Source organism: Leuciscus leuciscus, assembly GCF_965113295.1.
Source record: "Leuciscus leuciscus genome assembly, chromosome: 25".
NCBI lineage: Eukaryota > Metazoa > Chordata > Actinopteri > Cypriniformes > Leuciscidae > Leuciscus > Leuciscus leuciscus.
In genome coordinates, this window is record NC_138724.1 from 4762724 (window position 1) to 4781459 (window position 18736).

General features: G+C 38.1%; 1 protein-coding gene across 1 annotated transcript in view; it reads left to right on the forward strand.

Moving 5' to 3' along the window:
• The first annotated feature begins 4947 nt into the window (after positions 1 to 4947).
• LOC309490167 (epidermal growth factor receptor-like) overlaps positions 4948 to 18736 on the forward strand; it is a 49283-nt gene continuing 35494 nt past the window's right edge. Inside the window, exon 1 of the mRNA XM_082159178.1 lies at positions 4948 to 5206. Coding sequence (XP_082015304.1) covers positions 5128 to 5206 — 79 coding nt within the window. The 5' untranslated portion in view covers positions 4948 to 5127. The remainder of the gene's footprint in view (positions 5207 to 18736) is intronic.

The window sequence follows — 18736 nt, forward strand, 5'->3', positions numbered from 1 at the left end:
TCCAAAACTGAAAATACAGTATGAGAATTAACTGCACAATTACTAGACATGTTTTCCTTGGATATTATACAATTTGCAAGCAAAATTTGTGAAAAAAAAATAAAATAAAAAATTGACATGCTTCCAACTGTGAACCAATTTGGTAGAATGAATATATATATATATATATATATATATATATATATATATATATATATATATATATATATTGCTCTTGCATTCTTTCTTGTGGCTATAGGTGACACACCTGAATGAATGGCTCATTAAGTATGCGGGCCCCATTGGCTCCTCAGGTGTGAACCACTACATATGCATGATGCTGTTGAATGGTTGACGCCCCTTGCGCATATTGCCTTTACAAACAAAAAGTGTTTTACAAGATTTAAATCAATGTATTGTGTTATGTGAATGTTAAGGGCAGGATGATTTTCACATCATTTTGAAGAAAAAACTCTAGGCAACGACATCCATTTGTCAAAAGTCTTATTGTCACATATTTAGTATGTGTTTTGTGGCCTTATTTCAGAAACTTTAGTTTTTAGTTTTTTCAATAACCATGCATAAACATTATTCTCTCAAAAATACAAACATGTACATGCATGTTGCTCACATATTATGGTAGCCCTGTTTGTGCTAAATAGAGTGTAATTATACCTTTGCCATTCATATGTTTATAAGCAACTGAAAAAAGCACCAATGTCAGGGCATGACAGAACATCTCAAGGACCCCAAAAACCCCTCAGACCTCAGAGGGTTAATCTCCAAGATGTTATTTAACAGTTGAGAGTTATTTAATGCTTCGCTAACTAGCAGAAGACACTAGCAGGGTTTAAATCCCAGTTGTGCAGGCGGGGGCATGTTGTAACACTGCGTTACAATGTGCCCCTATTAGAAATATGCTATTATATTCTATACTTTTATTAATTTTATTGAGAAAACGTGAGAAAAAGGTGAATAAAGACTGAGGGCCCTATTTTAACGATCTGAAACGCAAGTGTCAAAGCGCAAAGCACAAGTAACTTTGTTGGGCGGGTCTCGGCGCTGTTGCTATTTTCCCGGCGGGATAAATGACTCTTGCACCCGACGCAAATCTAAAAGGGGTTAGCTTCATTATTTATAGGTGTGGTTTAGGCGTAACGTGAAATAAACCAATCAGAGCATCATCTCACATTCCCTTTAAGAGCAGACACGATTTTTCCATAGCGGATTGCTATTATAACGGCGGATTTGCAGGCGCGCGCCAGGAGCAGTTCACAGCCGAGGAGACCGACGTTCTCGTCACGGCTGTAAAAGAGAGAGAAGTGACATTGGGGATGGAGAAACACACCCAAATTAGCTTCGGTTAAACATATAATAATGTGGGTAAATGTGTAAGCTAGATGTATGCTTTTATAATAAATTGTCTGTCTGTCTGTCTGTCTGTCTGTCTATCTATCTATCTATCTATCTATCTATCTATCTATCTATCTATCTATCTATCGTAATAATATGATTTGCAAAAATGAAAACTGCTGCTTCTGTGTAGATTAGAGAATCAAAGTGTATGCGTGTTGTGCACGCTATACATTATGGTCAAGCATGCGCCCTTAAAATAACATTTGAACAACGCGCAACGCGCCACTGACTTTAGACTAGGTTTTTTCTGGCCAGTGGCGCAATTGTTTTATGGAACAGTAAAATAGCACCAGGGATTGTTTGCGCCGGAACACGCCTCCTTTTTTGCGCTGAACCGCCCAGGGAGCGCAAGTTCATTCCCTAGTTTAGCGACGTGCTTCTGTGGAGGGAAAAGCGCGCTTTGCGCGGGTGCAAAATAGGAATGAAACATGCGTCGGTGTACAAAGTCAATTGCGCTGGGTGCAAGATAGGGCCCTGAGAGTCAATGTTCAGAAATGACTAATTATTTATTTGTTTTGAACTATGTTGTATAGCTGTGTTTTCATGTGTTCGTAGTCAAAACTCAAAAATGAGTTTATATTTAATTATTAAAAATTGCCATTATTTTATATGAAAAAGTTTTTTAATTGTATTTTATTTAGAAAATATTTTAGTTTGTTTTGTATTTTTTTGTATTAGATCAGATAACATTTTAAGCTGTCATATGTTATGTTACAATGTGCCCCACCTATGGGGCATGTTGTCACATTTCACTTCCATTCTTTCGGGGTGTGTCAAGAAAAAAGTATATACTGTATTAATAAAACAAAACCACATAATTGTAGTAGACATGTGGGAAATTAATGTGGGAAAAAAATAAATACTCTGAACCATAAGTAGACTGAGGTACATTTTCCATTATTATTATTCCTCACAGCACTGTGAGACTGTGTAAACAAGTAATGATCTGAATAAACTCTGAATCACTTTTCTAGTGATGTGTCGTTCATAAACGATTCGTTCATATCTTAAATATGACTCGGGACTACCGAGTTGTCTCAGAGAGTGATTCGTTCATTTTGTGTTGACCGCGCATGTGCAATACGCACCATATGGGTTCTGAATCTGTACTGGAAACAGAATAATTAGTTCATCTCTCGAGTCTTCGGGTTCGGGTCCGAGTCTTTCGTTCTTCCTGTCAGTCCCATAGAGGCTATGCTGTCAGTACCGGATAGAGAAAAGATTAGTTCATCTTTCGAGTCTCGAGTTCGGGTTCGGGTCTGAGTCTTTCTTCAGCAGTATGATGTCAGAAGTGGGGTTTTTACCTTGAGAACACCAAGATTGTTCGATGAAGCCATTAATGGTTGTGTTGATGGTATAAAGAGAGACTTTCCTTTAAACAGACTGGCTCACTTTCATGCTGCAAAAGGATTTCAGGTTGGTGGCTATCATTAACTCAGAATATAGACCTCGATCCATCCCCAGCCCACCTGTTGGTAATAATGGGGCTCTTTTTTATTTTAATGACCTGTCGTTGTCATCCATAATCAGTCAAAACTCAACCACACCCCTCATATCCTGCGTGAAAACCACTTAACGAGGCATTAGCTTACTATAATGCAATATTAGCTCATTAAAAATGACTGGAGACATATGAGGTCTTTCACATCTGTCCCCATTCAGTCTAGCTATAGGGACATTATTAAGATTTGTGGCCTTCTCAATTTGCTGAAATGACCACTTTGAAACTCTTATGAATAAATGTCAGCCATGGTTGTTTCCCAGGTAGTGTTGTTTATGCAAAATATGTGACGTGAACAGAACAAACCAAATTCAGTATTAACACAGCTCATAAAATCTATTCAGATGCATTGATTATGCTCTATTTAAAATGTGAGATTCATACTTCACACAACTGAATTACATTAAGGGTCATACATATACTAATTAATACATATTAATACATATATTAAAGGTCATACACACAGAGCACTCTACTGCGTTACTTTTTCAATGTTTTTATAGGTAAATACGTGCTAGATGGATGTGTTTGACCATTTACGAGATACCTAAAATACATACGACTGAGCAAAAAACGTACGAATTTGTGTGATTTTTGCTCAATCGTACGTATTTTACGAGTTGCCCAATTCGTATGAATTCATACAAATGACTTGCCCCTGACCCCGCCCCTAAACCTACCCGTCACTGGGGTTTAGACAAATCGTACACATTCGTACAAGTGAGGTCATACGAATTAGCCAACTCGTAAAATATGTACGAACTGGCCGTGAGATAGCGTTGAAATAACGCAAGAGCTTGCAGTTTTTTTTCTTTCCGCTTGTTGTTTTAACTTCATTCGTTTTTACTGATCGGATATCTATCTGTTTTGTTATAACGTTTCCAAAACGGATATAACTTCAAACCTCAATTCCCACGCTATATGCAAATTTGCTACGTCCACGTCAACAAAAGCTTATCATCAGCTAATTTCAAGATCAAAAATCACTATAGGAGAGAGATTGGCATCAGCACCAGTAAGATCATTTAGTCTAACTCATTTTAATGAAGATGATTGAGTTTTGAGCGGCTGTGACTTTCAGTTTCATTTGCGGCAGTTTGCGCGTTGGCTTGCTGAAGACTCATCAAGAATTCAAGAACGCTGTGCAAGTTTACTGCAACAATGGTCCCGTGAACTTGAAAATCCATTGTTTGGTTAATCCTGGAAAGTGGTCATTGTCACAGTTGTAAACATGTTTCTTCTTCCATGAGGGGGTTTGGCGTCACGGCATTTGTTTCCAGGCGGACCATTAAAGAACGCGACACACTCATCTCCCGGACATCCTGTATAATTCAACCAACCAGATGATGACTTCAAAAATCCTTAAGTGTGTCTTATGCATCAGACGTTCAGCCAATGGTCCGTTAGTGTGACGTTAATGGTAATTAACGACGTAATTAACGTATTTAACTTTAACGTAATTAACGGGTTAATCAGCATCTTGATATGCCACACCTGTGAGGTGGATGGATTATCTCGGCAAAGGAGAAGTGCTCACTAACACAGATTTAGACAGATTTGTGAACAATATTTCAGAGAAATAGGCCTTTTGTGTACATAGAAAAAGTCTTAGATCTTTGAGTTCAGCTCATAAAAAATGGGGCCAAAAACAAAAGTGTTGCGTTTATAATTTTGTCTAGTGTATAATTATACACAGTACACACACAAATATTATAGAAACACAAACTTTTATTTTGGATGCTATTAATCACGATTAATCATTGCACAGCACTTTTACAAGTAATTCAGTGCAGTGAGCTCAACAGCACTTGGCATTTAGTGATACTACAACACACACAGGTAGGCTACAGATTCTGTTCCCGTGTTCATTTGTGACCTCCTGCATTAATTAACAACGGGTTAAAGATTTTTTATTCGGAATATGAATGCTGATGTCACAAACTCCCAGATCAATAATAGCCTACTGTAGCCTCTCTACCTGAATCACACCGTCTGAACTGCACGCGCACGATCCTCCCCGCTGCTGACGGGCACGAGCTCTGTCCAGCAGCGCGCGACTCTATCACTGCCGAGGCTCGCGAGCACGGAGGAGGAGCTGTCAAAGTTTACAGCCAAGTCGAGCAAGTTTTCTCAAGAAGACGAGAAGGCAAGATCTCTGGACATTTAGAACCCCCCGAAAGAAGAGCTCTTCAAACTATGGAGTGAAGTCTGAGAGGTTTGAAACATAAGAAATGGCAGGACCAACTGAGCTGGGATTGATTTTTACCTTTCTGCTCTCATGGAGCCTCTGTGTGACGCCGGAAAAGAAAGGTAGGAGACACTCAGTATTATGAAACGGCTTGTTGTGTAAGATTAAACCTTCATCTTTGAATGCTCTCCGGTAGATCTAGATGGGATCGTCGCACATACCTTCAGAGATGTGCGTGCGCTTAGAGGAACCTCAGTCAGTCAGCGTGGGAACAGTGGAAGTTTGTGTTCACTGTCCCACAGAGAACTTACTCTTGGACTCGATTAGTCTTTTAAATTACGTTTTTATTGAACGTTACATTTACAGACAATAATACTCCTTCTGGAGGAACCTGAGGTTGAGTCTATAGTTCACACAGGGATCAGCCCAAATTTTAAGGCTCTATAACCCCACCCCATACTTTTAATAAGGTTGTGATTTCTTTGCGTTCATTAGTGAACTGGCATGATTTATATACGGTAGTTGAGGCGAAGAGAAGAGGATATTGCCTTGAACTACTTCTTCACTATAGATTAAACAGCTGTAATAATACTCTAAAATGTGCTTCATGTGGCAATTTGACAGTTTTTATTCAAGTCAAAATATTACTTTTATGAAAAAAAATGAACATAAGGTGACGGTTATGACATATGGTGACGCTTACAATAAGGTTTCGGTTGTTAACATTAGTTAACTACAGTGACTAATTTATTAATATTAGTTCATGTTGATCTCAACATTTACTACATTATTTCTTTTCCATCTTTAAAAAAAAAAAAAATGTATTCAAAGTGGCTGAAAAACTCCAGTGAACAGCAGCAGGTTATGAATTTTGAATGAAATTTAGTTTTTAATTTTAGTGTGTTGACATTTTTTTTTTTTTTTATTGAATGCCAGTTGTTACCTGAAGGATTTCTACCTGATCCAACCCTGAAAATGACTTTTGTCGGTTTAACAAAATGTAGTCAGGTAAGTTCAGTCATAATAAACATTATATTTGACTTCATATTACATGAAGCTTCATTAGGTTATCTAAAATGCGTGCTAATGTGCTGGTCCACCACATTTTCTTTGATGTGAATCCAATTAACTAAAGCCATTTATTTAATCTATGATGTTAGTGTTAGAGTTTGTCACATTTATTCGATTTGTTTAAAGTGTGTTTATATGTCACTCTGCATATTATTTAGACGGTCTCAGGGGTGTCCTGTGTGTAAACACATGGCTCTGCCAATACTGACAGATGGGACACAAATCACTTTATTACAGTCTGCTTCCTCATTAGGACTCATTCAGGTTTACAGTCACGGTGCCAAGAGAGGAATCTCCTCCCTTTATTATAAGTTCTGTTTTGACAGTCGTCAGTGACGTTACCTTTTCATGCAGATTTTGGTTTGTTTGAATTGCTTTCTACTACATTTGCAATTTATATAGTGGGAGTCTATTGAACAAGTTTACGTGGTCACTCATTATCATTGTGAAATGCACTGATTGCCAGTTTTCCAGACCCCATATTGGTTTAGAGGACGGGTATTATAGTGTCAATGAGGACAGTCGTGACGTCCCATAATGTCTTCGGGCTCCCTGTTGTGCCTCGCTCAAGGTCAAGGTCAGAGAAATGCTGCTGCTATCTGTTATGTTTAAGAGCGAAACAGCTGTTTAGTCTTCATAGACTATCCATCTGAATACCAGATAAAAATGCGTTCACTGGCCCTGATCCCAAGGTGCACCGTGTTGAGCTATATTTGAATTTTCAGTAAAATGTCCCACATTTGGTCATCAGTCCAGCCACATGCAACATAGACTTTCAAATGTCTCTTTCATTTAGTTTGGCATTGACCTCTGGATGCCCTCCAGCCTCATTGTGACCTAGAACAATGTCTCTCAGGTGGTCACCTCAATGCAGTGCAGTTAGAGCCATATGTGGGTACGGATGCTGGACATTTTTTTTTTATTGTACTTTGCCACCTAATTAAAGTAGCTTTGAAGCATACATCCCCAATAGTACAGACAGAACTCCTAATTTCTTCTGAAAAAGGGATGGGCTATAAAGCAAAGCTTGTCACATCAAAGTGGATAAGCTTGTATTCTTTAAACTCAAGTTTTTGGAGTTTTGTTCCAATTTCATTGGACCCAATTTATTCCAAAATGAGAAAGTCCCTAATAACTTGCCCTCATTGCATGTTTTAAGTGGGTTTGTCTACAGGCACTGAGATTTAATCTAGTCCATCTGAGAGAGTTGCTCTCACAGGTCTTCTTCAGACACATCCAGACGGCTCAGAGGTGACTCAAAGTTAAAGCATACAAATACGTGTGAGATGAGCTTTAGTTGTGTTTGCCGGGTCTGGGGCTTTGACTGGTTTAGTAGTAAAGGTGTAGGAATGAGGTTTGTCTGCATGTTTATACTGTACAGTATGTCTGGAAAAGTCAAAGTCTTATTATACTTTTTAGTAAAATGCTGCTCTTCTCACGAAGTTAAGATAAAATCTCTTGTGATCCTTCTCTGTTTAACAGTCCAAAGGTACAAGTTACATTAGTATTTCACCCTCTTTTTCCACCATAATATAGTTTCTTAAAGCATTTTAATTCTGCAGAACTGCTGCAGAAAACCATATTCACCCTTATGTTGTTCCAAACCTGCATGATTTTATTTCTTCTGTGGGAACACAAAGAAAGATATACAGTGAAAGTCAATGGGGTCCAAAACAACATTGGACCCCAATGATTTTCATTGTTCGGACAAAAACAGTTGAAACATTCTTCAAAATTGCTTAGGCTATGTTCAGACTGCCAGCAAAAATCCAGATCCAGATGGGTTTTGAAGGTCCGTACAGCAAAAAAACCAAAACAAAACAAAAAACAAATGAAAACAATTTTTAGGTGGTTTGAAATGTGATTGCAATGCAATTTTTACAGATGCGTCTGAGTCTGAATGCTCTGGCTGCTCAAATCTGATTTTAAATAGTTTTTGCATCACTCTTAACATACACACAATGATGTCGTCAAAACTGGTGAGGAACACGGTATTCATACACGGTATTCAAACAGTATGTCCAAAGATTTCAGCCGTGACTACATCAGAGTATACTTCAGTCTTAGTCTTAGTTTTGCACCACAACTCAACAGGGTTTGAGGAGCGAGATGATGCATCTCCATTTGTCCTGTATTCTTTCTGAAAGCCTCGCCACATAGGTGTGAATGTCTACGCCATGACCAAAGCAACCCATGCGGATACCGGTAGATTGGTTATATCTGGACTCGTGAATCTTATTTGATCACTTGCAAATTATAGTGTGGACTTTCTGCCTGATCAGATCTGATTCGAGAAACAATCTGATTCCTAAAGTCTGAACACAACACAGCACTGTTATTGAATCAACTTTGAACAGACTTGAGCTGAATAATGACACTATCATTGCTGAGTTGAACTAATTTCATAATTGATGAACTTTGCAACACTGACAGTTATTGAACTGTATTGAAACAACACTGAACTATATTAAGCAGAATAATGACACAATTTTCTTCCGCTGCTTTATAGCTGAAATTGAACAACTTTAACACAAATTTCCTGTTTATTAATATGAAGCTGTGAAGCTTTGAAAATGTGAAAAAAATATGAAGGTGCTTTGAATAAAGCGCTATATAAAAGTGACTTCATTTACATTTCTTTTTCGTGTGATCTGTCCTTTTTTCACTTCCTTGTAAAAACATTCAGAATTTAAAAAGTCTGCAGGATAAATGTTTTACAGTATATAATCACAAAAACATGCAATGCATCTTTTGATTGACACTTTTAGTGTGTCGATTACATGTACGAGACGGTCCGATTGTGTGTCTTCATCGAAGAGTCAGCTTGTTGAGTCAGGCCTCATCTAATCATTTGCAAGTTGCTTGTGTTTGTGAGCCAAAAGACAGATCTCCTAAATATTTCAAAACAGCTAAACAAAACAGTCCTTGTGTGCTGTACCCTTCCTTATGCAGTCGCTGGCATGTTGCGTAAGGCGTGCTCAGGAACTGTCCAGAGTATCAGTGAATAAGAGCATGATCATCAAGAGTGTCCATTAAAGGGATAGTTCACTCAAAGATGAAACGTCTATCGTCATCTACTCATCCTCATGCCATTCCAAACCTGTATGCCTTTCTTTCTTTTGTAGACGTCAGGAGGTCATTCTTTCCATTCACTCATAATGAATGAGGAGTTTTCGAAATTCAAACAAGATGCAACAATGCCATAAAAATATCAGAAAATAAGTTTATAGTTTTGCATTTTTAATTGAGTTTTTATTTTTTAGCATCATTTTCAAATTTCCTATAAATTTCAGTTTAGTTTTAGTTAGTTTCATTAATGGTTTTGTTAGTTTTAGTTTAGTTTTTATTTCGTGAACACATATATTTTAGTTTTTATATATTTCGTTTTGGCTAAAAATAAAACAGTTGTTTGAGGATGAACAAAGAACCAAACAAATGCAACTAAAAAGTAAAAATTATTCATTCATACTCATTCATATTAAAAATCAAATTTTCTTAAACGTGGTGTATAAGAAAAAGGAAAAAAAATATGCGTATAATTATTCTTTAAGGTTATTTCAATGATTAATCCTTTCAAACATCATTCTTGTATTGATACATTTATGCTTTTTGTCTATTGCATCGTTTAAAATCTTATAGTTATACTCATAGTATAGGCCTACTTCTACAAATGTAGCCTCTACATCTATTTCTGGGCTAGACATTAACTAACATTAAAAAAGATGAACAAATACAGTATCAAATGTATTGCTCATGGCTTTATACATTAATTAATGTTAACAAATGAAACTTATTGTAAAGTGTTACCCATTATTCTTCTGGCACAATCACTTTAGCAAAATATCCCACCCCTCACTGTTACGTCCATGGTTGCACTTAAAATCACATGGTCTAAAACACAATTGTCATCATGTTTTGCCAGAAGGACAGCAATTGTGAGTAAATTTTCAGTCATCTTTGCAGGAATGCAATATGAAGACTGTACAAAGGAGCATTTCTCTTTATCAACACTATGAAAGTATATAGCAAGCAATTACAATGCCAGTATAACCATATATCTGTGTACGATATGCGTCACATGACTAAACGTGTCATCGTTTTCAAATACCGCCGTTTTCACAGTCAACACTGCAACGCGTAAACGTCGCTTGTAAATGCATCCACGTGGGAGAGCTCCGTCTTCGTGGACAGAAACTATGTGGATGAAAGTTCAAAACAGAGAGATAAAGATGTGTTTTTTCATCAAGATTTCATCAATTATTTTACGTTACTCTCCATTTGTTCATCTCAGGTCTCTCTCATTTTACGTAACTCTCCATTTGTTCATCTCAGGTCTCTCTCATTTACTGAAAATTCAGATTTTTCTCCTGGAACTGTTAAACATGAAGGTCAAACCTGGATTTGTTTTGCGCTCTTGTGCCCCAGGCATCAAACCATTCAGATTTCTCTGGAAAACACCCTGATATCCTTGCCAATGCTGAGATCTTATCAAATTTAACAAAGAAAAAGACCATTTGCATAATTATAGACTCGCCTAATGTTCAAAACACAGATTGTACATAACTCCATGTTCCTCAGGTCTGCCAATTCAGCTTATTATGATAAATGGTCTTTTTGATTTGTCATGTAGCCGATAACAAAAGCATGATAATCCGATTGTCCTCTATCGCAGTCACATATCCTTCTCCCATTACCCTCCTCCCCCGCCTCAGGACGTTCCAAGATGGAGGACCGTTGCGTTAAACCGCCCGTCAGGCATCATTTCATCGCGTTGTCATGCTGGAACATCTTGGTCCCGTTAATTGACATCATGGGAACAGTGTTTGGCACTGGATTGTTGGTCTCATGCGACTTTAACAGCTCTTTCTCTCTGTCTCTGACTCTAACAATTTCTCAGCAAATAAAAAATCACTGCAAAGGAATGCTTTGAGCCCGCAGCCTTTCTGTAGGTCAACAGGTTGGTGGCGCTAGCGACACCAAAGGTTGAGTTAACTGTAGTTTTGGCGAATTCAAAATGCTTTCCATAATTTTGAGAAAAGAACAAGGGAAAACGTTTAAACTTTTCATTTTACAGTTTTCATCATCATGAGCACTCAATTAGTCCCATTGTCTAACAATCTCAGACGGCTAGACAACAGCACTTTTTCATATGGATTAGTTTTACGATCTCTTTATGAACTTATTGAAGTGTCAAAGTGATAGCATGTCAATGGAGGGACAGGAATCTCTCAGATTTCATTAAAAAAAATCTTAATTTGTGTTCTGAAGATTGACGGAAGTCAAGTTTGGAACAACATGAGAGTGAGTAAATGATGACAATTTTCAGTTTTGGGTGAACTATCCCTTTAAGGTTTTTAAATCACCCAAAAAAAAAAAAAAAAAAACAGATTCCATGGGATAATTTTTACTTTTTAAATGATTATACATCTCTACATAAATATAGTGTCAAATGGACAGTTTTTTTTTTCTCAGTGACAATCTGATTTCTCGATTCATTTGCAAAAGCTTTGCTTGCTGCCTATAAATGCTTATTTTTGCAAATCCATTGACACAAGCCTCCACCTACTGATAGGCCACTCACTCCACGTGCCTGACACCATGACTTTTTGTCTCAATAATGTTTATTCTATTTCAGCATTATTGTTTAGACTATAAAATGAGTTGCAGAATGCCTTGAAACCTCACAGTCTCTTCACCATCCTGATTTGCTGTCCGATTGTCCTCATCTGTCACCGATCTCCCACACTGTTTGCACACGCTTTGCATGACCCAGTGATCGGTTTTGCAGACGGCCGGCTGTAATTTCTCTCAGCAAATCCTAATGCCCAGCGTCAATTTCCTGTCTTTAATATCTGCATACTTCCCCCTCCACCTCTGCTAAGTTTTCATCATCCGTCCTGAACGCTCTTTCAAGAGTTACCAGAGCTCACTCACGGCTCCATATTGAGTTCCCTGGAGGGCGATTGTAAAAAACTGTCCGTTACTAAGGGGCCTTCGGCATGTGAAGGCTGGTTGTTTCTGGGTCTTGATGCCTCTCCCCGGTGATTGGCTTTTCCCAGAATCACATCTGCTGAAGCGGTTGGAGTTTCAAGAGCTGCGGAGAAAGTCAAACGAGTTTGTCGGGAAAAAAGCAGACCTCCTGCTTTGATAAACTGTTGAGCAGTTTCCTAAAACTGGCGAAGATTTTGCTGGAGTGACTCTCTCTCTTTGGCAGAGAACAATGAGGGTTTTCTTCAAGCAGTTTTTGAATGTTTCTCCATACGACCGCTATAAAGGAAAGAGCTGTGTGACAGAAGTGTCATGTTTTTGAGTTCCTTTGTCGTTCACAGTCGTGTGGCGGCTCTTACAGTTTGATTGTGAGATGATTGCGATGACAGCGACTGAGCTTGAAATGGCCAGAATCTATTTAGAGATAAACGCTGTGATTACCTGTGACAGTCTTTCTTTCTTTCTTTCTTTCTTTATTTCTTTCTTATCTCTCTTATCGTCTCTGCATGTTATCACACATGCTAATTCTCAAGCAAATTTTGTGACGTTTGCCAGCTCACGGGAAGTCTATGTTTGGAAACATTGAACCTGCACGTCATGGAGTTTGTAGTATTTCCATTATTGAGTGAGCCACTGTGATGGAAAGAGACCTTGGAATCCAGGCTGGAAAAAATAAACGTTCCTTGTCGTTCTTGACATCTCAGTAGGGTGTGGCTTCATGTGAGAAGCTGCCGTTTCTGCAAATCCCACATCATTCCTCATCACATTTAATTGACCAATAGAAAAGACCACTGTGTAATTCCTTTTATTTATTCCAAGGTAGGGAAAGGGAACAGAATCTTGTTTAAAACTAATTGCCAAGTGCCAAGTTCTTAGAAATGGTATATATATATGTGTGTGTGTGTATGTGTGTGTGTGTGTGTGTGTGTGTGTGTGTATATATATATTATCTCATATGTATATAACTATCACACAGAGGTGAAACTCGAAAAATTTGAAGTGATAATTTTGATGATTATGGCTTACAGCTTATGAAAACCCCAAATTCAAAATCTCAGAAAATTTGAATATTACCTGAAATCAATAAGAAAAAGGATTTTAAATACAGAAATGTCGGCCCTCTGAAAAGTATAATCATGCATATGTATATAGTTATATATACTAAATATATTAGTTTCACCTTTTAATTTTAATTACTGAAATACACAAACTTTTGCACGATTTTCAAATTTTTCGAGTTTCACCTGTATAGGATTTATTTATTACCAAACAAACGATTAATTATTTTTTAATTAATGAAAAAAAACACACACAAAAAAACAAACATTTAACTATCCTAAATAGGTAAACTTGTCTGATATTTCAAGAGACAACTTGGATTTGGTGACAATTTTTTAAATATTAATAATATTTGAACAAAATTAAGAAAATTAAGAAAAACATTATAAATGTATTTTATATTATTTTATTATTTATATATTTTATTATATATATTTATTTATTTATTTTGGATATAAGGAAATTTGTCCATATTGATCAAAATGAAATATCGAAATTGATATCAAAATGATAAAAAATAAAACAATGCTTATAATAGGTGTATTCATGCCACTGTATTGATTTAATGAATCGAGCTGGTCAAAATTACAGCATCACAGCATTGACTGTGTGGTGCATCACACTGGCATTCATTTGCGGTTATATTTCATTCACTATTGGAAATCACTGAGGTGTGATATTGGAGGGAACACATTGTCCAGGATTTTGACAGAAGCAATAACACAGCAAACAGAGCCTGTACTGTGTAAAGCGTCAAACATTTACTCAAATATTTGATCAAACAGTGCCAGTTGTCCTATAGCAATATAACACTGCTTATGAACCCTTCGCTTCTGATATCTAGTGTCTCGTGTATGTGTATTAGACGGACAATCTGGGAGGATGCAGAACAGTTGTTGTTTTTAGAATTATTCTTAGACGTTCAGGTGCTTGTTCTCAGACCCTTTGAATTGAAAAGTGCTGTTTCCATTTATTATTCCATGAGGTGTATATTGAGCAAATCTTAAAGGAAAACAAAAAAGAAAACGGTAAAGGAAAACATTGAGAAACAGGATGACAGTTTTAGGCCAAGAGCTCCTGACACACATACGCTGAAATGCACACTAATGCAAGACCGCGCAGAAAAAAACCCCTGCTGTTTATTGAGCCTGTAACATATTCGTGGTTGACAGTGGCCCATTTTGAAGTCTTGAACAGTCTTTTATCCTAAAATGTTTTTCAAAAAAGCCAATTGAAATCTCAGCATGTCAGCTGTACTGTCTGCATAGTCAGTGAATTGCTGACTAAACAAAGATGTCAAGAAAGATGGTTTTTTTTATTTTTTTAAAGGAGTCATGACCTGTAATTTTCACTTTTCCACAAGAAAAAATGTATGTTATGATTGCCTAACGATTATACACTGGCCGGGAAGCTGATATTTAAAAGTGAAGTGTTTGTTTACCCCCTGGGTCCGTCAACCAGCTCACGTGCACGCGCACTCAAATACGTGATGTTAATTTCTGCGCCGACTTGACGTCAAGACGGGGCAGGATATCCCATATATGGACACCGCAGACCTATGCTGCAGGAAGCCCTCCCTGCCCCTCTCCCCCTCATATTCAGTCGAGCGCCGCCATTACTGAATTCCGATTCGAAGTACGCACTCGACTGTGAAAGATGCAGAAACGTGGTGCACACGTGAGTTGCTCTGTTGTTGACTGCCAGAATCAGAATCATGGAAATGTTTTTTCTCTCCCAAGAACGGACCAAGCTATCAGGGACCAGTGGATTAAATTCATTTTTAATGACGCGGTTCCTACAACCCTTCCCACTGACTTAGGTGTCTGTGCTAAACATTTTACAAAAATTGCGTTGCAATGATAAGATCTTTATTCACGCGATCAACAGACTGTCTGTCATCTGCTCAGTCAGTGCTCATCATGCTGCAACCTTTCATGTGATGGAATAGATTTAAATATAATGCTTTAAACGATACTTTTCACGATTTGTTAATCTCGATAGCTGTAATAGTAAAAACGTAGTAAAAGTTTTCGAGAGAGTTCATGTAATACTAGCTATTTCATATGCAAGCATGTCAGCCAATCACAGCAGTGGGCGTTTGCACTGCAGTCTCACAGCAGACACGCCCCTTAAAACAGAGTGTTCAAATCTGAAGCTGAAATCAGGCTTGGAAAAATGGCTTTTATTTATAAATTATGACAATTTTTAATGTAAAAATCATACTAACATTATAAGGGCACCCCAGGCAACATTATAAAATAATAAAACAATCCAGTTCATTACTCCTTTAAGCAAAGGCAACCATTTTGATTCACCTCTTCCCAAACCTGACCACATCTGACCGGCCTTTCAAACCATAATTTATAACTTATGTTCATAAAAATTTTTATTTGAGGCAGAGCTTGTAAGGAAATCTCCCTCAGCCAAAGTGAAACATTCAGCTCTCAATAACCTCCTGTGTCTTCTTGGATGATCAGGTTTCAAAATAACACTTGATCCGAACAGGCAGCAGATGCCCTGGGATAGGTGATATGGCTATCAGTGACACTCCCTCTACACACTTCTATTGTGAGAACACAGTATAGGACATGGTGTGAAAATATAGTAGACGTGTACGAAGTGAATTGTAATGGATCTCTTTGTTTACCTGCTTTGTTTAGTGTATTGTTGCTTTCGGGTGAATGGCCACCGAGGCAGAATACAAACACCTTCGGACACAAAAACTTTGCTTTATTTTATTTATTGCCATTTTGCCTTTATTTTATAGGACAGTGGAAAACTGAAAGGAAAGTGGAGGAAGAATGGGGTCAGGACATAACCCAGGCCAAAGTTGAACTCAGGATCCCACTGCGATACAAACTGGTTGAGCGTTTAAGTCTGTTTTTAGGTCTTTTAGGGTGTGTTTACAATTGTCAGGTTTGGTTCGATAAAAACGAACCCTGGTGTGATTGCTCTGTTAGTGCGGTTCATTTGAATAAGTGTGAACGCTGCCATCTGAACCCTAGTGGCATCAAACAAGCGGATGGGTCTCGGTCCACTTCTAAACCAACTCTGGTGTGGTTCGGATGAAATATGAACACAACACCGAACAAAGACATGTAAACTAACCAAAAACAGGATGTGATGTTACAAGATGTGACCCTAAAGAGGACAGAATGCTCAAGCAAACCTGTTTTTTCACAACATTGCCCATTACAGTTCGGTTCAGGCATCAGAACCGCATCTTCTTGCTGCAGATCTTCATTTGTCTATAAAGTCCTTTACACATTTCATAAACTCTTCATGAGATCTCAGCTAGTACAAATACTGTGATATACACATACAACGAGCGAGTTAAACCCAGTACAGCATTGGTTTAGATGTTCGGCAAGTACCGTCACAAAATATACTTAATAAAAGCTGTTTGTTTGTTCTTTAGATTCAGTCTTAAAAATGACAGTGTGAACGCTAAGCGAACTAAGAACTAAATGTATAATTTTCTTTTTTGGTCCTCATCAAAAGAACCAAGAAAACCGAACAACCAGTGTGAACACACCCTTAAAGTACTTTTTTCTTCTTTAAAATGATATATTTATGTTTTCATTGCAGTGTAATATTCGGACTTTACTATACAGTAGGGTTTGGATTAGTGTTAAGCTTCTTGTAACTATGCATCATTTATTAACTTTTTCTAATAAAGAGTTACCAAACATTTTAAGCTTGACTGATAACATTTGCAGACATTTTATAGAAAATTATTTAGATTCACGTTGTAAAAACAAACAAAAAACAAATTGCACTAATGGGAGTCACAATATTAAAATTGGTTAAAATCATTTTCTGCGGTAATCGATAGTATTCCACGAATGTTTTTGTATTTATAATGTTGACTTGTATTTAACATGGAAAATTCCTTTATAATCGATGCATTTCCAACTAACAATGGTAAAAATGTCTATGCTAATAAATAAATAGATGGATTTTGCATCCCAATCATAATTAAGTGTCATTTATCTTGGCAAACATCAAGAATTAGACAATCTTCTTGAGTCAAATGCATCCTATCTCAGTAAACTTGCACTTCAGTGATATACATCTCGGATGCAGGCCCTGCTGGATGTGGTTTTCCCAGCCCTAGGCTCTCTGCCTTGTGAGAACAGCTCAACTTTTTTCTCTCTTTCATTCTTTCCTACTCCCTTTTAATTCACCAAAGTCTTCTACTGTTCAGTGCAACGGAACCAATTCATCACCGTGCAGCACATCCTCATGTTGACATATTCATTTCTGCGATCGCTGTGTTATTTGCTCACTTTGCTGAAGGCATTTTTGGCTAAACCTCTTCAGATGTGCATTAGGGATATTAGATGCTCTGACAAAACTGACATGTACCCCTTTTCCACCAACAAGAACCGGGTGCTGGTTCAGAGCTAGAGCTATTGCCAGTTCGGAGTTGGTTCGACTGACGAACCGGTTTGCGTTTCCACCGGCCAGAGAGCCACAACAGAGCTATATCTTACGTCACTGCATACGTATCATGTTGCCCAGCAACGCTAGCGCGGCAGCGCCAAACACAAACACACCAGACTTGTTCGAGATGCATCGGCTTCTCGCAGAACGATCAGCACATGAAATCAAAGCACTGCGAAAGCGATCAAAAAGCACAAGGAGTCGTATGATCTCCAAACACTCCCGCAGCTCTGATCGGTCCACGCTGCTCCGATGCATCTCGAACAAGGCATCAACAATAATAGACGTTGCGTTACTATGGATGCTCATGGGTTTGCGAAAATAAATCGGCATCCAAACACGGCGAATCCAACGCGTTCGTGCAGCTCGCCGTAACTTACATAGACGGATATTATAATCGAGCTGCTATTAGCTCGACTAGCTGCTATTTAAAAATGGCGGTCACAAGTTTCTCTTCAGTCTTGTTGGCCACGGTAACCCCGCCCCCAGCCTCTGACGCAAGCGGTTCTTTCTTGGCTCCGTTCTAGACCCTGCAATGATTTGGTGCTACTTAAGAACCAGTTTTACTGGTTCGGAGCTGGTGCTTTGGCGGTGGAAAAACAAAGAACCGATTTGAAACTAGGCTCTGGCTCCGAACCAGCACCAGCTCTGCCTTGGTGGAAAAGGGGTAATGGAAACCTCCACAGGCATGTTTTCACATGAATGCTTTTGAAACTGAAGAAATTCAGGTGTGATTGCAATAAAAGCAAGTGTATGGCTCATTTAGAGTTTACTGGGATCTGTTGTCTTGCTTCATATCCATCCTGCTCTACTCTTGGACGTTTTTGACTCATGTTATGATAGCCTGATGATTTAGCCTTGGTTTCTGCAAACCGTATCTCTTGATTTCTTTTATATCGCACGGACCAGTGTCTTTTTAGTCAGACTGTGTTTGTTTGGTCTAGAGGTGCGTTATGGTAGTCCCAAAAGCGAGACTGCATGTCTCGCCTGCAAGGTCTCGCAGCAAGTGTTGATTTGCAAAGTGGATCTAATCCAAGACGTCCCACTATTCTTTAGATAATTCTTCGGTTAATTTGACCAATATCCTC